The sequence below is a fragment of the Chrysochloris asiatica genome, unplaced genomic scaffold, assembly GCF_000296735.1.
Source record: "Chrysochloris asiatica unplaced genomic scaffold, ChrAsi1.0 scaffold00192, whole genome shotgun sequence".
Lineage (NCBI taxonomy): Eukaryota > Metazoa > Chordata > Mammalia > Afrosoricida > Chrysochloridae > Chrysochloris > Chrysochloris asiatica.
The window spans coordinates 851,490-875,161 of record NW_006408710.1 but is presented as its reverse complement, the minus strand read 5'-3'; the positions used below and the strand labels follow the sequence as shown (position 1 = coordinate 875,161).

Sequence of the window (23,672 nt, the reverse complement as noted above, 5' to 3'; positions counted from 1 at the left end):
TACAGAATGTGCCCTTTGGTTGTTTAAATTATTATACATTCCTGAGTGTTTTTGTGCTTATTCCAAAAAAAAAACCAGAGGGAATAGAAGCAAATATTGTTGAATTATGATACATAGAGGAGATTGTAATCATTGCAATGAAACGATGGTGTAAAACCCATATTCTCCGATGTAAACTATCACTCAATTCACAATAATAAAAAGTATATCGCAAAGTAAATAACAAAGAGTAGAATTCGATGAAATTGCAAACAGGTTAAACAATAGAAAATAAGAATTTCATTTTTTAAAGCCATCAATAAAATTGACAAGTTTCTAGTAAGATTGGCAAAGATAAAGACTGACACACAGTACAAATCTATGGGCCAATTCCTCAAAAACTTCAAACTACTGAAACTCAGCCAAGATGAAATAGATCATGTGAATAGTCCTGTAACTACTAAACTAATAAATCTATGCTATTAATAAATTGAATTTGTAATTAAAAAGCTTCCAGAAAATATCTAGTCCCACACGGTTTCACAGCAGAATTTTAGTAAACATTAAAGGAAAAAAGAAAGAATACCAACTTCACACACACTCTACCAGGAGCCCTGGGAGTGTAGTGGGTTACTTGTTCGAATCTACCAGCCACTTCGCAGGAGAAAGTAGTAGCTTTCTGCTCTTGTAAAGGCTTAAAGCCTTGGAAACCCTATATAGGGTTGCTATGAGTCACAACTGAATCAACAGCACCCGACCTCCATTATCTTAATACCCAAACCAAGAAACACACACACACAGAACCCATTATAGATCAACATCTCTCATAAACTTTGGCCAAAAAAAAAAAAAAATTAGAAATTTAGAAAAAAATCCAACAACACATTATATACATATTTATTAGTTGTTAAGTGCCTTTGAGTCCGTTTCAACTCATAGCAACCCTGTATAGGGTTTCTGAGGAATGACTGGTAAGTTTTGAACCACTAACCTTGCGGTCTGGTGCTTATCCTAAATCACCACATCAAGATGCTATAAATAGATTAAATGAAAATCAGAATTATGTAAGAGTCAGAGACTGCAGGTGTCCCCCAAGTTGCTCACTGCCTGCCAGGGGCCCCTGGTAGATCTCAGGAAGCATGTAGTATAGCAGACCCCTCTTACCCACCACTGCAGAGCCCACAGATGTTCAGGGTGGTGGTGGTACTCAGGTGATGATCGCTGCCCACTGTCCAGCTGCCTACCCTGGGTGAGGACCTCACTCATTCTCCATCTGCCCTGTCTTGTAGCCTCATGTGATTCCCTTCTCTCTCCCAGCTTCTCATCTTCTCCCACTGACCTCCCCAGCACCTTCAGGCTTCATCTGGTCTTCTCCTGCCTGCTAACAACCTCACATTGTCCTGCCACCACCCTATCCCCTCCATGGCTAGACTGAGACCGTGCAGATGAATGGGAGAAAGCATCCCATGGCTGATGGGTCACTGTTCCACTCATGCCCAATTACTGTTGGGGTCTCTTGTATATTGTGCAGGGTGGTCCATGAAGTGCACCTGGTCTGACCAAAATCCCATGGGGTTTAGGCCACCAGAGGTGCTGTCTGAGAATATTTTTCAAAGTTGTCATAAATGCAAACTGTCAGACAACGAGATAGTCTTAAGTGAGGAGTAGGTGCAACCCACATCTAAGTGGAATTTATTTCAGTTATAGCGTAGTAGTTACGAATCGGGCTGTGAACCACAAGGTCATCAGTTCACAACTACCAGCTATTCCGTGGGAGAAAGGTGAGGCGTTCTGCTCCTGTAAAGATTTACAGCCTCAGAAACCCTGTACAGGGTCGCTATGAGTCAAAACTGACTCCACGGCACACCACCACCACCACCATACCAACATTAATCAGTTTGACTGACCAGGTCAACTGGATAAGTGAGGAAATCTTATGATCATATCAATTGATGCAGAAAAACATATTTAAAATTCAATGCCCATGACTGATAAAAACTCTCTGTATACCAACAATTGAGAGGAATGTCTTCAGCTTCATAAACAGAATCTGCAGAAACCTAGAGGAGGCATCACACGGAATCAACTTGAAGGCAGCTAGCTTAGGTTTTGGTTCAACATCATACTCAAAAATGGAATACTGGATGCTTTCCCTTTAAGACTGGGAGCAAGGTAAGGAGGCTGGCTCTCACAAAATCTTATTTAATCAAGGAAGGGACATCTCAATCATGAGAGGACGGCCAGACAAAAAATAAAGGACTACAGATTAAAAAGGAAAAAGTAAAACTCTTTGCATGTCTATGTAGAAAACACCAAGAAATCTACCCCAAACTCCTAAGAATAAGTGATTTCAGTAAGTTTGTTTGAATAGCTCTCTACTCTGGTCCACCCTTAGAGTATCTTTACTGTATTGCTACATAGAAGGCAATGCCCAGTGGCCTCAGCAATGTCTTACACCAGACAGGATCATTTTTACTAGCACTTTCGGATGTTCTGTTAAGTGCTGTCGAGTCAGTTCCGACCCATAGCGACCTTGTATAGGGTTGCCAAGGAGTGACTGGTGAGCTTGAACGGCAACCTGACATTGCAGTCCAGCGCCTTAACCCACAGGGTCACCAGGACTCCTGCACGTTCTGACAGGACGATTAAAAACTGTTTCAAAGTGAAGCACTTTTGTAGAGATGAGCAAAAGTCTCAAAACCTCTAGCTGCAATTGAGATGGTCTCTCTTTGGGCTTCCCATGCCTCTCTCTATTCCCATGCCCCCCTATTGTGTTCCTTGGAATTTCCATCACTGCTATGCAGGTGCCGGTGCCCTAAATCCAGCTGGACAGGAAACACTCAGCTCACAGAAAGACAGGAAGTAAGAGGCAGGCTCGTGGAAAGTGAGGGCTTGAACTCAATCAGGGATTGGGGCCAAAGTCTCATCTATAAAGAATGTTTCCTTGACCTCACTTTGCATAGACAGTTCTCAAGGGCAGGAAGTAGGTACCAGAATTGCTGAACCTTCAGCACAAAACACCTTATGTTAACTGACAGAGATTCGCTTGTTTGCTCAAATCTACAGGCGAAGGGCAAGACAGTCTGTATCCTGCCACCTGCCTTGAAGTTAGACAGGAGCTCATTTGCCAAATGTGTTGTGACATTCAGTGGGGACACACTGAGTCCAAAGTTTTATCCATTCAATACAGACTGAGTGATGAGCTCTGGTCTCAAAACACTCAGCCAATGGTGTCTGCCCCATGCAGCTATTTCCAAAGTCAGGGCTGTTGTTGTTGTTGTTATGTGCCGTGGAGTCGGTTCCGACTCATAGCGACCCTGGTTCAGGGTTTCTGAGGCTGTAAATCTTTACGAGAGCAGAAAGCCTCATCTTTCTCCCGCGAAACAGCTAGCAGTTTCAAACTGCTGACCATGAGATTAACAGACTGATTCAATACCACTACGCTACCAGAGAAGTTATGGTTCATCAATCCAAAATGAGCCCTCCTTCCTAGGAAACCGAGAAGGACAAGTATCTGAATGAAGACAAAGAGCTTGCCAACTTACGTGGAACTGGTCTGAGGTTGTTCAAAGGCTTCTTTGGGAATCTTAAGGCCAGGGTTTCGCTTCTTGCCTATGGGCAGGAAAGATGCAAAGAAAAAGTTAAGATCCAAATCAGGGCAGAGACCAAGGCAGAGGGAAAAGAGCTGGTCTGGGCATGAAGCTCTCCCCACTCAGAGCACCACTTCCTGCCCAGGAAGTCTGTGAGCCACAGGAGCCAACACCAAGCACCAGCAAGCAGAGCTCCCCAAGCAGACTGGAGTCACTGATGAAGACTTTGATCAGTCCAGGGTGAATTGACACATACTCCCCTCTCCTGGGAAGACCTGCTTTTCCTCCCTGGTAGTGAGTTATCTCCCCCTCCCCCCATTGCTTGTCCTTTCTCTTACACAGTGATGGAGACGGGAGAGGGTGGTGGTGACTATTTATTCATTTATTTATTCAATAACATGTTTGATGCTAGTTGCCACAGAGTTGCTTCTGATGACTTGCAGCGACCTTACATACAACAGAACAAAATGTAGCTGGAGTCTGCATTGGCTTAATGACCACGAATACATTTGAGTTCATGGTTGAGACAATTATGTAGTGAGGACTCCAACCTGGGGGGTTGGGGGTGGGCTCATCTTCCAGTACTTTATCAGACAATGTTCTCTTGTGAGTCATCCGGCTTTCAAGGGCTAATTTTCAGACACAGATCTCCACGACATCCTTTCTAGTCTGTCTTAGTCTGAAAGCTCTGCTAGGACCTGTCCACCCTGGGTGACCCTGCTGATATTTGAAGTGATGTTAGCACAGCGCAACATAACAGCATTCAAGAACCTACAGTACAATAAACTATCAGACACACAATGATGTCGTTGTCCACAGTTGTCAAGTCGGTTCTGACTCACATCATCCCTTTACAGGGATTTTTGAGGAGCAGCTGGTGACTTTGAACCACCGACTTTGCAATTCAAACAAGCTTGTGGTCCAGGGCTTATCCTACAACGACACAGTAGGGCTCTGTCAGACAGTCGGCAATAAAATACTTTATCACAGTATTTTCACTTTTGCTTAAATTGGTCTGTGAGCAACTGTAGATTTAATCAGAGAAGTAAACTTAATATACATATAATTTTTTTAACATTTTCCTGCCCTCACCACCTTAATCTGTTGTTATTGTTAAGGACCGTGAAGTCAGTTCCGACTCATAGTGACCCTGCACAGAGTTTCTGAGGCTGTAAATCTTTATGGGAGCTGAAAGCCTCATCTTTCTCCTGCAGAACGGCTGATAGTTTTGAACTGCCAACCTTGAGGTTAGCAGCCCGATCCATAGCCACTACGCTACCAGAGCTCCTTACCACCTTAATCTATCTGCTGTTAATTGACAACTCACAGAAAGACATAAACACACACAAAACCTGCTGTTCTCGAGCCGATTCTGATTTATAAGAGAAAGTAAAATTGCTGAACCCATGTTCTGAGAATGTAGATCTTTACAGGGGGAGGAGACAGCCTCCTCTTTCTCCCGTGGAGCAGCTAGTGGGTTCAAACCGCCCACCTTTTATTTAACAGCCGAGTGCTTAACCACTGCGCCACAAGGGGTCTTTCAGAGAAGGATGGATAATACTTATTTCGTTTCCCTATCCCAAAAAAGGGTTCAGATAACAGATGGGCTCATACAAAGGGGTTATCACGTCATTCAAGGTCAGATGGGAATAAAGCCCTGATATGTTCATCCCTGGACTGAAACCACCAGAGAGTTTGGCTCAAATACTTGTGTTGATGAGTCAAAAAGAACAGACTGAAAATGCCAGCTCAGGGAACAAATCAAAGGAAACAGTCTTGTTGGGCCTGAAAGTCTCCTCCTCTGTGGAGGCCCTATGTTTCTCAATGCTTGGCCAAACCCCCAAATCCAAACCCAGTGCTGTAGAGTTGACTTGGACTCCTAGAGATTCTACAGGACAGAGTAGAACTTCCCTGTAGGGTCTCCAAGGATTGCTTCAGCACCAGATCACCTGGGCTCCTTTCACGCATGGCAGAGGACGCTCACGCAGAGCTGGACAGAGGGGTCATGGCTCCCTTTTCTCAGAAATTCTGGACGTGGCAGCTGAACACATCACAGCTGACCCCAGCCCTGGAGAAGGGCCAGACACAGATTCTGGGGCTGCCAAGAAACTGAAGGAATCTAAGAACCAAACCTCCCTACAAGAAAATGACCCCCAAAGACTCTGGAAGCTTGCTCAACATCCCAGAGCTATGACCAGGTCTCCTGACACCCAAGCTGGGGTTCTTGCTACCATGCCATGAAGAAGTTTGGAGTTGACCAGAGAGAGTGAGGTGGGAGAGATAGGGACCTTGCATTTAAAGGAGCGGATGCATTTGTTCTTTGACTCACAAAGTAACCTCCAGAGTGACTTTTCATGGGACTCAGTTTCTTCGAGAGTAAAATGGGATGTGGCATTGAACCCTACCTCTTCAGATGGATAGGAGAATCAAAGGAGAGAACCCATCAGGGCACTGGCATGCTTACTTAATTAGACAAACACTCTGTACAGCCTCATTTAAGAGATAATGCATAGTCAGAATTGATCCTATTATTATGATTTGTGATTGTCAGGGTTCTGTGTCAACTCAGCTAGACCGGGATTTCCAGAAGTTTAGCAATTGGGCTGTGCTTATTCTCATGGTGATGAAACCTAACATACGCACAGTTAGCTCTATGATGAGTGGCTATGAGCAGCCAATCAACTGAAGGGATGCTTCCTTGGGGGTGTGGCCTGCTCCTAATATAATGGACACATGGGAGGGACTCTCTCTCTCTCTTCCACTGGGGATCTGAGACTCTGTACATGTAAGTCATTTACTTGAGAAGAAACTTGTCTTTATATATATACATATATATGTTTTCACTGGTTTTGCTCTTCTAGAAAACTTGGCCTAAGATATGACCCAACATAAAGTATAACTGAGTCATTCTTGTTTTTCTTTTTAATTCCTAAAAAATCTGAAACCCATCTAGATCGAGGTTACCACATTGTGAAGATTCCGGGAAAAATTTAGCTGGGCAGTAATCACCATGGGAGTCTTTTAGAACCATCTTTGCTCTAACAAAGGAGCTCCAATGGCATTGTAGGTAAACACTGAAGTGCTAACCACGAGGTCAGCAGTTCAAACCCACCAGCCCCTCTGAGGCAGAAGGATGAGGCTTTCTGTTCCCATAAAAATTTAGTCTCAGAAACCCTCTACATGGTTACTACAAATCAGAATTGATTTAACCAGCAACAAGCGCATGCTTTATGAAGGTTATTGTGGTTCAGGGGAAGAATTTCCACCTTCCATGTAGGAGACCCAGGTTCAATCTCCAATCAATGCATCTCATGTATAGCTATCACCCATCTGTCAGTGGAGGCTTGCCTGTTGCTATGATGACAAGCGGCTTATAGCAGAGCTTCCAGATGAAGATGAAGTAGAAAGAGAGGCCTGGTGATCAGCCAATGAAAACTTTATGGTACACAATGGTCCAATCCCACTGTGCCTGAGATTGCCGGAGTAGAGGACTGACTCAAAGGCAGCTAACAACAGCAACAGGTTAGTAAGTATCAAAAGGTCCCCCTTTCCTGAACCTAGAAATCAGATGACATATTAATACATGTTACCATGCTAATCACCAACAACATAGAGAATTTTACTTCTTGCCAGCGACTATGCTACAGCTCTGGTGGGCTCTGGACTGCAAACCAAAAGGTCGGTTTTCACAGCTGCTCCACAGAAGAAAAATGAATCTTTCTGCTCCCATAAAGACTCACAGCCTCAGAAACTCTATCCAGGGTCACTATGAGGTTGAACCAAATCAATGGGAATGTGTTTGGCTTTTTTGGTTGGGTATACTAAGTGCTAAGGATCCTGGGTAATACAATGGTTACGCACTTGGCTACCAACTGAAAGACTGGTGATTTAATCCCTCCAGGGGCTCATTAAAAAAAAAAAAAAAAAATCTGCTCCCCATAAAGGTTATAGCCTCGGAAACCCCATGGGGTATTTCTACCTCTCATATAGGGTTGCTATGAAACAATAGCAAAATGAGTCATAGGGTTGGCTTAACAACAAACATGCTAGCTGGATCTGATCATGAGAATTCAATGAGATCCTAATTCCTTATGGCCTAATGCCAACAATTCCCTTTCATGAGACTCCCTCAAATAAAAGGAATTGCTCTTTTCAAGGAGATGCTTGAGTGAGTAATGAAGTTCAGTTTCTCCAGATAGCCGCATGCACATCCAATTCAAGTGACTCAGAGCTTCACAGCGCTCTCAGATAAGACAAAGCAAATCTTAAGTAAAATAGATTTTACCTGTGAAGACAGCTCCCTAAGTTGCCATTTAAACAAACCCGGTGCAAAAGTTGCTACTCAGAAATGCCTACACCTCTCTCTTCTTCATTTCTAACTCTGGCCATCTCTTGTGAGATAGCAGGTGGCAGAAGGATTTGTTGAGAAAACCTTCTTTGATTAACAGAGCAATTTGTTACATACATATTGTTGTTATGTGCCGTCCATTCAGTTCCAACTCACGGCGACCCTATATAGGTTTTCTGAAGCTGTAAATCTTTGCGGAGTCCTGGTGTGGCACTATGGGTTCATGCACTGGACTGCAAGGTCAGTTTGAACTGCAAGGTCGGTGGTTCAGACCCATAAGCTGCTTCTCTGAAACCCTATACAGTGTTGCTATGAGTTGGAACTGACTGGACAGTACTTAACAACAAAACATTTGTGGAAGCAGAAAGTGTCATCTTTCTCCCATGGTGAGCTCAAACTACCGACCTTATGGTTCACAGTCCAGTGCATATATTACAAAGTAACTGTACTCCCTGTTATATAATTAACAAATCAACTAAACAACTACACAAAGAAATGGAGAGAGATCTTGACAATTAAAACTATAACGCAAACAGTAAGCATGGCTTCCAGGTATCTGAAGATAGGTGTCTCATTGTTTCCCACCCAGTTTTACACCTTGACTCCCCCACGCACACACATCAAAGAATTAACAGAAACCAAGCTGACTTACATTATTCAAAAATACCATCAAGAAGAGCATGAGTGGAATGTGGGACCCTATCCAGAGAAGCAGCGACACCAGAAATGGAGGCAGAGATGAGGGCGTGGAAAGAGGGAGCAGCAGAGGACTCTAGACTCATGGAAAGAGAAAGGCTGTGTGCTGGCGGCCAGGAGGCAGGCTTGCAGAATGTGCCCTTTGATTGTTTAAATTATTATACACTCCTGAGTGTTTTGGTATACATCCTCCACCCCACCCCTAAAAAAACAAAACGAAACAGAGGGAATAGAAGTAAACACTGTTGAATGATGAGGAACGGAGGGGATTGGAATCATTGCAATGAAACAATGAGTGCAAAACCGATGTTCTCCCATGTAAACTATCACTCAATTCACACTAAAAACTTAAAAAAACAAAAATACCCTGTCTTCATTATAAAAATGGATCGAACAAAACAAAAATCACACCCACCAACCACAACCTATCACTATCGAGTCAATTCCAACACACAGGGACCCTCCAGGACAGAGGAGAACTGCCCAGTAGGGTTTTCAAAGCTGTAGATCTTTAGGGAAGCCGACTGCCACTTCTTGTTGTTGTTGTTGTTGTGGTTAAGTGCTGTCGGATCAGTTCCCACTCATAGTAATCCTGTATAGGTTTCCGAGGAGCGGCTGGTGAGTTTGAACGTTTTTACTTCAGAGCACTTGGTGAGCTTGAACTGCTGCCCTTTGGTTAGGAGTCACACTGCCAAGCACTTACCCTCAGTGCCACCAGAGACCCTAACCACACACACGACATTCCATAATTCCCTGACGTCTCCATCACTGAAAGAGTAAGGCAGTTAAAGGATGGAAGGAACAACTCTGGTGGGGTCTTCAGAGCAGCAGAAAGGATCCGTGAAAGAAAACCTGGCAGATGTCATCTTTACTTCGCCCCAAAGACTTACCCATTAAGCCAGAAGTAAGACTGAGTAGACTCCACCCACCCACCCAAGTTTAGATTTTTGCAAACTTTGGTTGAGGTTATTATCCCTGGGAAACTGCCAGAGAAGGGAAATGGACTCATCTGGACACCCACATGTGACGTTAATCATTAACCAGCCTCCAGGAAATAAATTTATGGAGTAATTATGGAAATTACTTTATAAAGTAAATCTGTCTAGAAAGCAATGCCGTCAGAATGCTCCTTAGAAGCCAGGATGGTAGAAGTTTGCCTAGAGTATTTTGAATATGTTATTAAGAAGGTCCAGTCCCAAGAGAAGCATCATGCTTGGTAAGAAGAGGGAGACCCTCAACCAGATGCAACAACACAGTAGCTGCACCAAACAGGCTCAAATCTAGCAATAACCATGAGGGTACTGCAGACCCGGACAGTTTCATTCTGTTGAACATCGGGTGACTATGATTCTGAACTAACCCAACAGCATCTAACAACAACACAGCGTTCTCCTTTCCATAAATGCCTCTTTCACATCTTAAAAAGAAAGGAGAAACAGTATGTGGTCAGATTCCAGCTGCGTTGATTTAAAAGCAATCTGTTCCTCTTCGGAAGGCTGCCAACACCTGATTCTAACATTGAACAGTGTGTGTGTGCAAGTGTGTGTGTTTTAAAAAAAAAAACAAAACAGCAAAAACAAAACTGGGAGGAAGCAGTATGAATACTAAAGCTTAGTGGCAAATCATAATGAAGTGGCCATTTCCCTCGAAATCCAAAAGCAAAGTTGAAGATAAATAAATACATAAATACATACATAAATAAATAAATACATAAATACATAAATAAATAAATAATAATAAAGTAGACTCTGCATTAGCTCACATGCTTGTAACAAGCCTTCTTAGAAAACTGATGCATCCTGTATTTCTGAAGATTGCAGTCAGCTTTGCCCTGCAGTTAGTACAGACTGTAATACGTATCTCTCCTCAGCCTGACTGGGTAACAAACCCAAACACCAAATCCTTGCCAACGAGCTGACTGTGGCTCATGGTAATCCCGTAGACTGTGGCTCATGGTAATCTCCCGTAGAACTGAGCTCTACAGAGTTTCTATGAAAAGCAGGTTACTTTTCTTTCACAGTACTGGGGGATGAATCTGATATGCCAACTTTTGGATTAATAGTCCAGCGCCAACAGTTTGAACCACCTATGGACCTTACGCTGGACATTGTTGTTTTTAAGTGCCATTGAGTCAGTTCTGACTCACAGCGACCCTGGATAGGGTTTCCAAAGAGCAACTGGTGAGTCTGAACTGCCAAACTTGTGGTTCAAACAGACCTTGTGGCCCAGTGCTTTATCCACAATGCCACACACACAGGTAGCATTGTATTACCCAGTCCCTGCCACACCCATGCTTGTTTCCTCTGTAAACAGCATAGTCCCACCACACACATTGTTGTTGTTAGGTGCCATCAAGTCAGTACCAACTCATAGCGACCCTATGCACAACAGAATGAAACACTATCTGATTCTGGGCCAACCTCACAATCATTGCCACGCTTAAGCCCATTGATGTTGCCACTTTGCCAATCCATTTCATTGGGGGTCTTCCTCTTTTTCTCTGACCCTCCACCTTACTAAACATGATATCCTTCTCCAGCAACTGGTCCCTCCTGACAATATGTCCAAAGTGTGAGAGTCGAAGGTTGGCCATCTTGGCCTCCAAGGAGCACTCTGGCTGCACTTCTTCCAACACAGACCTGTTGGTTCTTTTGGCAGCCCATGACACTTTCAATATTCTCCTCCAACACCATAACTCAAAAGCATCAATTCTTCTACGGTCTTCCTTATTCACTGTCCAGCTTTCGCAAGCATATGAGGTTATTGAAAATACCATGGTTTGGGTCAGGCGCACCTTCCCTCATCACATAGATATCCAAACTTTATCTTAAACCCAAGGTGGGTCACAGTGATTCCTAAACCCACAGCCGTGGCGTCTATTCTGACCCACAGCAATAGAGTTACAAGTGCTCCTGAAGCTTTTGTTAGACTGTGATGTTTTATGGAAACAGCCTCTTTCTCCCACAGAGACGCTGGTGGGTCCCAAGAACCCAGGAACTTTTAGTTAACAATCAAGTGCTTTATCCACGGCACCTCCACAGTTCCAGGATCTCCTGGCCTTGTCTGTACCGAAAACGATGAGGTACACAGAGCTCTTCCTCAGCACACATTCGGTGAGATGAAGCACAAAGAGTGTCTCTCCTGGGCCTTGTGGTATATAAATAGAAGATCCCCTTCAGGTACCAACAGTGGTACTAGGAGGCAATGCTGACGCTAGTCAGCTGGGCCAAGAGGGGTCGGGGGCATGACTCTGAGAGTTTATGACTCTTATCGGATACAGTTTGATAGTGCTTCAAGTGTCAGCTTTATTTTAAAAAGCTGTTTCCCAATGCGAATGGGCTTTTTAGAATCACTGGCAGGCCTGAGGCCTTGGCTTAAGTTCCAAGGGTATTTGGCACTGAAATTCCGCAGGGAAGTGTCATTAAGTGCTGTTACATTTGCAGTGATCTTATGCATGACAGCTACCCAAACAGGGCAGAGGGAGGGCTGGCAGGGAGGGAGCTGCCTCTTGCGGCAGCAGTAAGCAATGAGACAGCTGTTCAGAACTGCTGGACCTCACAACCTACAGAGACTGCTGCCAGGATGCCCACGTCTTCTCCGGAACTGAATACAGTCTATAGAGGGAGCGCTGAGAAGCTCATTTTAAAACGTGCGGTCATTTTGGTTTCTGAGGGCCTAAATGAATCTCCCCAGACCCTGATCTTAGCCCACATCCCCTCTATCTGGAGGGCTCCAGTTCCTTTGTAGATACAACTCAATCTTCCAAATTCAGCTCATACACCCTGCCCCCCTTCAGGATTACTGTCCACATGTCCTGACTTTCTCATTCTGGCCACAGTGCCTAGCACACAATTTGAGTTCAGTACAGCTTTACTAAAACTCTGGCATTTTTGTTTAAAATGCCCACCCTCTGAAAAACAAAGCTCTGTGGCAATCTTCCATTCATTTTCCTCCTCTCCGATTGATCACAGCCTGTAATTCTTTTAAGGAGCACTACTGAGCAATTTTGAGTTGTGGTGTTGGAGGAGAATACTGAAAGTGCCATGGACTGCCAAAAGAACCAATAGATCTGTTTTGGAAGAAGTGCAGCCAGAGTGCTCCTTGGAGGCCAAGATGACTAAACTTCGTCTCTCATACTTTGGACATATTGTCAGGAGGGAACAGTCGCTAGAGAAGGATGTCATGCTGGGTAAGATGGAGGGTCAGAGAAAGAGTGGATCGGCCAGGTGGCATCATTGATGGCGTCAAGTGTGGCAGCCGTAGTGAGGTTGGCCCTGGATTGGACATTGTTTCGTTCTGCTGTGCATGGGGTTGCTATGAGTCAGTTCCGACTCTATGGTACCTGACAACAACAACAACAGTGGAGCAATAAGGAGCTCTGGTAGTGTAGTGGTTACGAATCGGGCTGTGAACCTCAAGGTCAACAGTTCAAAACTACCAGCCGCTCTGTGGGAGAAAAATGAGGTTTTCTCTCCTGTAAAGATTTACAGCCTCGGAAACCCTGTACAGGGTCGCTATGGGTCGGAACTGACTCGACAGCACTTAACAATAACAACAACAACAGTGAATCTAAGCACTGGGCTGCTAACAAACCACCAGGTCAGTGTTTCAAAACCACCAGCCACTCCATGGGAGAAAGACAACCCTACCGAGTCCCATACAGATTCACGGCTACAGGGTAACGAATGGTTTATGAAGTCCCTCCAGCCAAATGTCTCCATTCTGTCTTGTACTGTAAACCCTAGGCTCTATGCCTGTGGTTGGAGTCCCCGTACGGCACTGTACGATAAGCACTGGACTGCTAACCACAAGGTCAGTAGTTCAAACCCACCAGTCACTTCTTGGAAACCCTACACAGGGTCACTGTGAGTTGGAACGGACTTGATGGCACACAACAACAATGCTGTGGTTCTGGACCCATTTTGAAGTGAGTTGCTAAGGATAAAGATTGGCACAGTGGCAGTAGCAATGGACTCGAGCTGAACACAGACTGTGAGGATGAGGCAGGACCGGGCATTGCTATGCACAGGGTCGCTATGGGTCAGAACCAACTAGATGGCACCTAACAATAACAACAAAGAATTAAGGATGTCCTCACCTTACTAAGGAATTCTGGGAGGATAGTGGTTACAAGTTGGGCTGCTAACCTCAACATCAGTAGTTCGAAACTACCATCTGTTCTGCAGGAGAAAGATGAAGCTTTCTGATCCCACAAAGATTTACAGCCCCAGAAACCCTATACAGGGTCACTATGACTCAGAACTGACGCCACGCATACCACCACCACTAGGCAGGCAGTTCAAACCCACTAACGGCTCCTATGTAGGGTTGCTATGAGTTGGAACCCACTTCACAATAACACTACCTTACTAGCGGGTGTAACTCAAGTCATCACCCTTAGTTTCCGTTGGGGGCAGGGTCTGACTCCAGTTTATAAAACTGCTTTAGACAAGTTCCCTCTCTTGCCCTGGATCTTATACCTGGCTCACGACATCTGACCTGCAATTTGTGGGACTTGCAGCCCATCACCTGACCTGAGTCACCAGCTCCCGCAGCCTCGTGCATCAACAGCCTGTGGTCTGACCTGCTGATGTGGGTTCCTCAGCTCCTGAGACTACATGGGTGAGAAGATTCCTCCAGACTCATTTCTGAACTATGGATTTGGGACTTTTCCGCCTCCACAATTGTGTGAGCGATGTCCTTTGACAACTGTGAGTTTTTTGTGCGACATAGCATGTTGCAAACTTGAGAGAAGGGGAGAGTAGTGACCGATAGCCAGGACTGGGAGTGGCATTTAACACATTAGAAAAGTCAAGCAGTTGGGATATCTTTAATCTCCAACTCATCAGGACCACTGGGTCTTTCTAATAGAAATTATTCATGGACAGCTTTGGAAACCCAAAACCCCTCCCCTAAGCACTTTATTTTTTCAGAAGCAGTCATACATACATTCATTTCATAATTCTATTTCTCTTGAGATTTCTTCTCTGAGCTACGTGTTATTTAGAAATGTGCTATCAAATCTCCTTTATGTTATAATTACACTTACTAAACATCTCACTAATATTGAACCATATTCCCCTGGCTCCTATGGACTACAGGGAACTACATCTGGTTCTATAGATTCAAAATCTCTAGGAACAAGGCCCTGGAATCTGTATGGTAACCACAGTCAAAAATCTTTTGTATGGTGTTTAAGATTTTTCCTTTTACTCGCTATTTCTCAGCTTATCGTGACAAGATCACTTCCTAAATTCCTATAACCTCCCCCATCATCAACAACAACAACCAGTTATTTCTGGCTGTTGTTAAGTATTATCAAGTGAGTTTCAACTCATAATGATCCTATATAGGGTTTCCAAGGAGTGGTTGGTGTGTTTGAACTGCCATCCTTGTGGTTAGCAGTCCGCTGGTTATCCTACAATGCCACACCAAGACTCCTTTTGCTGGCTTTTGGTTTTAGGTGCCACAAGTTGATTCTGACTCATAGCGACCCTGCACATATTTTTTCTCTAATCCCTCTCTTGGTTCCCTCCATCCAGGCATGGAGAATCAAATGATGAAGGGGGTGATGGGGGTGATGTTTCTGAGGAGTAGCTGGTGGGTTTGAACCACCAACCTTGTGATATGCAGTCCAGTGCTTGTCCAACAGCACCACACCAGAAGTCTGATCTTTTTTTGGCTAGGGAGAATGCAATTTTAATTTCAATTCCTCTTTGGGCTAGTTCTATCTTTGAGCTGAAACTATCATTAATTTACCACAGTAGAAAACTGTTGTTGTTGTTGTTAAGAGCCATCATGTCGGTTTCAATTCATAGCAACCCTGTATTGGGTTCCCAAAGAGTGGTGGAGAATGCTGGATGGTTTGAACTACCAACTGGTACTTAGCAGTCCTTCCTACAGTGCTATACCAGGACTCCACAAAAGACAAAAGAAGTTAATTAAGATAAACATTCTGCTTTCAAAGAACCAGGATATAAGGAAAAACAATTTCTATAATATCGGGGACTATGTAAGGTGTGCAACACAAGGTATGTATAGAACAAACACACCCATTAACAACCCGCTGACCTGGAGTCTAATTCCAACACAAAGTGCCCCTATAGGACAGACTAGAATAGTCCCATAGGGTATCTAAGACTTTAATCTTTAAACCATCAGTGGTATCTTCCTCCCACAAAGCATGCTGCCACCTTGTGGTGAGAAGCAGAGTACTTAACCGACGCGCCAACATAGCGCCTGGGCACCAAAACCAAACTCAAGTCATCCAGTCCGATTCCAATGCACGGCAACCCTGTATAGTGTTCCCAAGGTTGTAAACCTTTATGGGAGTCGAAAGCCTCATGTTTCTCCCATAGAGCAACTCGTGGGTTTGAACTGCTGACCTTGAATTAGCAGTCCTGTGATTAACCTACAGCGTCACCAGGACTCCTTGAATAAGTACTAGAAACAAGAGCCAGAAACCTGTGCGAGAAATAACCTGCTTACATTTTGCAGAGGGAAAATCCATAGTTTTGCTGGTGGTAGTGGTGGTGGTGGTGATGGTATACATTACAGTCAGTTCCAACTCATAGCAACCCTGCATAGGGCTTCCAAGGCTGTAAATCTTTACGGGAACAGAAAGCTTCATCTTTCTCCCTCGGAACAGGTGGCAGTTTCGAACTGCTGACCTAGAGGTTAGCAGCCCGACTCGTAACCATTACACTACCAGAGCTCCTTACTGGGTAAGAAATCTGCAAGCACCGAAGTTGAATGAAAAGCATTATCCCATCATGCCTTTCATCATTGGACTCTCCAGGCTTGGACGGAGTGAGCTGGATGGATCAGGAAATAAATATATAGCTCTGAGAATTGTATGAATATGACTGTGAGCCCTGAGCTTTTTAGCTATCAATGTATCCCTGAGCTGAAACACAAAGTAATATAATTCACATCATCCATAAGGAAGAAACCGACCAATTAGATGGGAAAAGTCAACTCCCCCTGTGTCAGGTAACAGATAATGCACATATTTTTTCTTCATTTTCTTTATAAAGTCTTTTTGTAACCTAATGAAAAACATCCTTACAGAAGTGAATTTGAGAGGCGACTTTTTTAAAGTGTACCTCACCATGGGTCAGTGGTGCCATGTAGCTCAAGAAAAGTAATCAGATAGAGTAGACCTTCTGTTGGTAGCATTCAACGAAGGGTTATAGGTGAAGAACTTTCCTATGTATTTATTTACTATCTCTTTGTTTGCATGCAGCTGGTTAAATCATAATCACAAAGTTATTCATTCTCCTTGGCTACAAGGGGTGGAAGGGAAGATTACAGTGCTATTAAAATTGTGATCTTAAACCAGAATGGGGACAAGTGATCCACTCTGACACATGTGGGGTTCTCGTGAGTCAGAATAGACTTGGAAGCAACTGGTCTTGTAAGAAAACAAAGCCCATCCTCTTATTCATCATCCCACTGGACCAATAAATAAATAACACCAGATAAATGGAGAAAAGACTGACATTGTCAAAGACTTCACATTGCTTGGATCAACCATCAACACTCATGGAATTAGCAGTCAAGAAATCAAACGACATATTGTATTAGGCACATCTGCTGCATGTTGTTGTTAAGTGCCGTGGAGTCGGTTCCGACCCATAACGACCCTGTACAGGGTTTCCGAGGCTGTAAATCTTTACGGGAGCAGAAAGCCTCATCTTTCTCCTGCGGAACAGCTGGTAGTTTCGAACTGCTGACCTTGCGATTCGCAGCCCGATTCGTAACCGCTACATTACCAGAGCAAGAAACCAAACGACATACTGTATTAGGCAAATCTGCTGCATAAGAACTCTTTAAAAGCATTCAAGAGCAAAAAAGTCAGTTTGCGAACTAAGGTGAACCTGACCCAAACATGGTATTGTCGATAGTCTCATATGCATGTGAAAGTTGGACAATGAATAAGGAAGACCGTAGAAGAGCTGCTGCATTTGAGTTATGGTGTTGGTGAAGAAGATTAAAGATAACCGCAGGCCATCAAAAGAAGAAGCAAATCTGTGTTGGAAGAAGTACAGTCAAAATGCTTCTTGGAAGTCAGTATGGCCAAACTTCATTGTTCATACTTCTGAGATATATGATGAGGAGGGACCCGTCCCTGAAGAAGGACATCGCGCTAGGTAAAGTGGAGGGTCAGCGAAAAAAGGAGGAAGACCCCCAATGAGATGGGCTGTCACAGTGGGTTGGTGCAGGATCCGGCAGTGTTGCGTTCTGTTGTGTGTAGGGTCTCTACGACTCAGCACCTTACAACACCAGCAACATCCCAGTATTTTAAACATTAGAGGGAACTTCCTGAGACCCTACTACTAGGGTCTGCTGTTGTGCTGTAGGATCAACACTGGACAGCTAACTACAAAGTTGCTGGTTCAAACACATCAGCCACTCCTTGGAAACCCTATGTTGTTATTGTTGTTAAGTGCTGGTGAGTCAGTTCTGACTCATAGCGACCTTGTATAGGGACCCCTAGGAGTGACTGGTGAGCTTCAACTGCCAACTTTGCAGTCCAATGCTTATCCTACAGTTCCACACCAGGACTCCATTGGAAACCCAATGCAGGGTTGTTATGAGTTGGAACCTACTCAATGGCACTTAATAACAACAACAAGTTCTATTTTTAAATTTTTGTATTTTGGAGAACTTCAAATATACTCAAAAGTAGATGGGCAAGTAAAATGTACCGCCACGTGGGTATCATTCGACTTTGACAGCGAACAACCTCTTGTCAATCTCGTTTCCTCTTCATATCTACTCCCACACACACCCAACACACCCATATTATTTGTATGAAATCCCAGGATCTTATCATTTATAAATACTTCAGTGTATCTCTCTAAGAAAGGAGTTGTTGTTAAGTGCACTCGAGTTGGTTCTGACCCATAGTGACCCTGAATAGGGTTTCCAAGAAGCAGCAGGTGGGTTCAAACTACACAACTACACCAGGAGTCCGAGAAAGGAGTTGTTGTTGTTAAGTGCTGTCGAGTTGGTTCTGACCCATAGCAACCCTGTATCGAGTTTCCGAGGAGCAGCTGATGAGCTTGAATGGCCAACCTTTTGGATCACACCAACTTTGCAGTCCAGAGTATTAACCCATAACAGAAAGGGGTACTGTGTTGTACACCAAAATTCAGTCTGCAGGTTGAGAAGATCCCAACCTGGCCAAACCCCTCAGCACCCTTTGCCATCTGCTGTTATTTTCAAGCGGCATTTCGAACACGCTAGTGAGTGCAGTTCCTTTTGATCAAGACTCATGAATGAAGCCACTCAGAAATGAGGAAGCAGATACGCCTGAGAGTGGGGCTTCCCCTGCTAACCACTGCCCGCCTCCCACCTTCACTCTGGGCTCAGACCACAAGGGGAGGGCCCTGGCTGTCATACACTCTAAGGTTGCTTTAAGAACATGTCATCAGTACCACATACCATGTGACACAAGACATAAATCAGCTCGACCAGGAAGCTGTAAAAAAATCCTTCCGACGGCTTTCTTTCTTCCAAAGTCCGGTTCCAGCGAGGGCATATTCTATCAGCCCAGCCATTCTTCGGTCTCCCACGGACTCCTCATTCGAATCCCACTCTCAGAGAATGTTTTTGCCTTGCCTGCCACCGTTTCTCATGTTCTTGTTTCTCTGCTAGTTTCAACCAGGTTTTTAAATTTTTCCCAGAGCTGCATTTTTACCCCCGGTCCCTCTTTCAGTTTATTCCATCCAGGTATGAGAGTCAGATGATGAAGATGATGATGATGGGAAGATTCTTTTCACTCAGCTTCTGTTCTGATCCAGTAAGGTAGCAGACTCAATGGATTTTACCCCTACCAAGAAGAACTGATGCATTTGAGTTATGGTGTTGGAGGAGAAGATTAAAAGTACCATGGACCACCAGAAGAACAAACAAACCTGTGTTGGAAGAAGTACAGCCAGAATGCTCCTTAGAATACAGCATGGCCAGACTTCGTCTCTCATACCTCAGATGTATTACCAGGCAGGATCCGTTCTTGAAGTAGAACATCATGAATGGTCAAGTGGAGGGTGAGCAAAAAAGAGGAAAAGCCTCAACAAGATGGACTGTCCCGGTGGCATCAGCAATGGGCTCAAACACAGCAATGACTGTGAGGTTGGCACAGGACTGAGCAGTGTTTTGTTTTGCTGTGCATAAGGTCTCTGTGAGTCAGAACCAACTTGACAGTACCTAACAACAGGAATGTTTAAGCAGGTTACTCATCATGCAGGTCACTGTGGTTTCTGGCTCTTATTTTTTGTGTCTGTGTTGTTGTTGCTACGTCCTGCCAGGCCAGTTCTGACTCAGCCACCCTGTATAGGGTTTCTGAGGCTGTAAATCTTTGTGGGAGCAGAAATTCTCATCTTTCCCCTGAGGAGCAGCTGGTAGGTTCAAACCGCCAACCATGAGGTGAGTGTTTATCCTATAGCGCCACAATGGGGTCCCTATCTCTTGTGTCTACTACTTTATATGTCATCCCACGACTCTTCTGGTCTTCGGTGATTAGTGTCTAATTCATCAAATCTCTCCTTGACATGATCTCTAAATTCTGGTGGGATATTCTGGTGTGGCGCTGCGGGTTAATGCGCTGGACTGCAAAGTTGGTTTGAACTGTAAGGTCAGTAGTTCAAGCTCAACAGCGTCTCCTAGGAAACCCTATACAGGATTGCTATGAGTTGAAACCAACTGGATGGCACTTAACAACAATGATATCATAGTGAATTAAAAGCTGCGCTGCTAATCACAAAGGGAACTGTTCAAATCCACAAGTTGTTCCATGAAAGAAAGCTGAAGCTTTCCACTCCTGTAAAGATCTACAGCCTCAGAAACCCTATCCAGGGTCCCTAAGAGTCAGAACCAGCTTGGTGGTGCATAACCACCACCACCACCATATAGTCCTCTTTTATAAATGTTTTGGCTGCCATGTCCAAAACCAAAACTTTTACACTCAAAAGTCTGCTGATGTTGGATTCTGTTGGACAGATAAACTGATGGTTCTGTCGCACTGAGGAAGTTAGTTATAGCTATTCATATTTCACTGAGCTGCCAGAAATGGATACTGAATTTTATCCACTTCCTTTTCAACATTTATGGAAATAATCCAGTGCCCCAGTTGCCACATTGTTAAAGAACAAATACATTTATCACTGTTCCCTTTCTCTTCTCTTTTACTACCTCCTTTTCACTCTCCTTTCTCCTTTACCATTCCCCCCTAACCATCACACCTCTTCTTTTTTATTTTCTGCACTGTTTCCACCATTGTCCTTCCAGAGCATCCAGCGATTCTCTACTGTCACTGGAGCCAGGAACGTAAAGAGTTTGATAACCTTTGGACTAGAAAAATATCTAAAAAGTCATACTTGACAATAACCAGTTGCCATCTCGTCATTTCCACGTCATGGTAACCCCAGGTGATTGAGAACACAACTGTGCTCAATGGTGGTTTCAGCGGCCGATGTTTCAGAAGTAGATCATAAAGTCTTTCTTCTGAGATGCTTCTGGGTGGATTTGAACTGCCAATCTTTTATGCCAGCGTGGGGCAAAACAATCAAAGTTGAGAAATTAACTGCAAACTATACAGAGTGGACATTGGTGGATGGGTTTATCCGGTTCCTTGGTAGATACCCTTCATTAGAACACAGGAGGACATACTGGCTCCTGCCCGGTCAACATTTCTAACTTGATGTCACCTGAGAAGAAAACTCCTGAGGAAGAAATGCAGCCCTATTCCCAAGCCCGAAGCACCTTCAGAAATTCCTCAAGTTCTCTGCCAGTAAGAAGCCATAGGACAAAGAGGCCATGGCCAAGCCAATATCAAAAATAAATGGCGGTGATCTTTTCCCTGAAACCCCACCCAGTCTTCTAGTCTGGAAAACCTTGGTATGATTCTTTGCCTCATTGTTGTTTCTGCAACATCTAGTCACCTTGCTTTCCCAAAAGGCTGAAAGTTTTGAGAGTCATGTTTTGCAAACCACAACCTGGCCAAAGACCAGAGTGGCCTTTGCCTTTTGTTCTGCCTCCGACTTTTCCTGGACTACTGCATCTCCCACTGGTGACATTTCTGGTGAGAAGTTCATGATGGCCAATTAAAGCAAAGACTCAGAAATAACTTCAAGAAAAAGACAACACTAAAATGTGAGCTTTTAAGATAACAGTTAAAGGAAACAACCTCTTTCAAAATAGTTCAGTGCATGAAAGTATACTCGTATTTCAATACTATTTCAGATCCTCATGTAGCTCTTAGGAGAAAATTCCACAATAGTACTCAATAACAACATAGGAAGACTGGATGCCTGGTGTGGCACTGTAGGATCAGCACTGGATTGTGAACCACAAGGTCAGCTGTTCAAACCCACTAGCTGTTCCTTGGAAACCCTACACAGGGTCGCTGAGTTGGAACCAACCCCAGGGCACTGATAACAACAATAGGAAAACTGGAGTTTTGGTGTGGCTTTGTAGGATAAGCAATGGACTAGTAACTGACAGGTTCTAGTTACAAGCTTCTCCATGGAAACCCTATAAAACATTGCTATAAGTCAGAATCAACTTGAAGGCCCTTAATAACAATAACATAGGAAGTCTTAGGTCCTCCGTTTTCACTCCTGAATAAACCATCACACTGTAATTAACAAATATTACTACAGGCAGTGCCAAACTCAAGGTGCCAAAAGCAGTGAAGTCCTTTGATCTTAGGGTCCTAAGTCTGGTAATTCTTCCAGACAGTCACCATGAAAAATGTTACTTCCCAAGACGGAGTACAAAGAAGGTGCCCAAATTCCCTATTGTAGTATTTCATCTACCTGTATTCTGAAAAACAAAACTGTGAGGGGAAGCTATAGATTTCAATTAAGTCCCCTGGTGTCTTATACACACTGTTATCCATACAATGTCCCCAAACTGGCCCTAATGGCTGCATTCTTGTCCTAGGATGGTTATAACAAATGATCACAGAGTGGCTTAATAAAACAGCATTTCATTCTCTTGTAATTCTGGAGGCTAAGAGTCTGAACTCAAGATATTAGCAGGGCCACGTTCCTTCGGAAGGCTATGGAGAAGAGGCCCTCCCACCTCTTCCAGCCTCTGGTGAATACCAACTTTACTTAACATTCCTTGGATTAAAACTCTATCATTGCAATTTCTGCCTCCATCTTCACATGACCCTTTTCACACTGTGTGTATGTCCAAATCTCCCTCTTCTTATAGGGACAGCAGTCATTGACCATAAATCCTACAGTAATCCAGAATGACCTGCACAAGGTTATTATGAGTCGGAAACAACTCAACGGTACTTAACAACAACAACACTTAAGAGTTCTGTTGTAGCGCTACAGATTAATGTGCTGGACTGAAAGGAAGGTTGGTTTGACCCACAAGGTTGATGGTTCAAGCTCACCAGCTGCTCCTTGGAAACCCTACACAGGGTCGCTATGAGTTAGGACCAACTAGCTGGCACTTAACAATAACAACAACACTCAATCAAACAGCAATTGTTACATCTCTGTTACCGTCTCTGGATTTTAGTTCCCATGGTGCTAGAATGTGAAACATTCAGGCAATAAACTAGCTAATTTTCTTACTAAATGGTATTTTAGTATTTGAGAGTTTTCTCTTCTGCCAGAGATCTGTGGTATGTTTATAAACCAGCGCCTTTCCTTATTTCCTATGTGATACAAATTCTTTTTGCAGAAAGGTAATGGTCAAGTAGCCGGTTGAAGTGAAGACTGTTTGCAAGACACTGTGTCTGGGAAACAGGTGTGTGTGGGGAAGGCCTCACATAGTATCAGAGGAAATGATTCAGCCAATGAATGACTCACTGATCATCTCTTCTTGATTTAATCTCAAAAGGAATCTTTTCCTTTCCTGGTGGAGACTTACCTGCCCTAGATGAGACTAAACACATAAGGTCACTGAGACTCTTCCAACCAGAAACCTTAACATTCAAAATTAAACAAATACACAAAACCAGATAAATCCCATTGGCTCTCTCAAAGTACCTTCTCCATTGCCTTAATACCAAAGACCTTGTATTTGCTCCA

General features: G+C 43.9%; 1 protein-coding gene across 1 annotated transcript in view; it reads right to left on the bottom strand.

Annotated features, from left to right (window-relative positions):
• MAP2K6 (mitogen-activated protein kinase kinase 6) overlaps positions 1–23,672 on the bottom strand; it is a 160,232-nt gene that overhangs the window by 52,381 nt on the left and 84,179 nt on the right. The window contains exon 2 of the mRNA XM_006872294.1: positions 3,525–3,591. Within this exon, the coding sequence (XP_006872356.1) occupies positions 3,525–3,591 (67 nt within the window). The remainder of the gene's footprint in view (positions 1–3,524; positions 3,592–23,672) is intronic.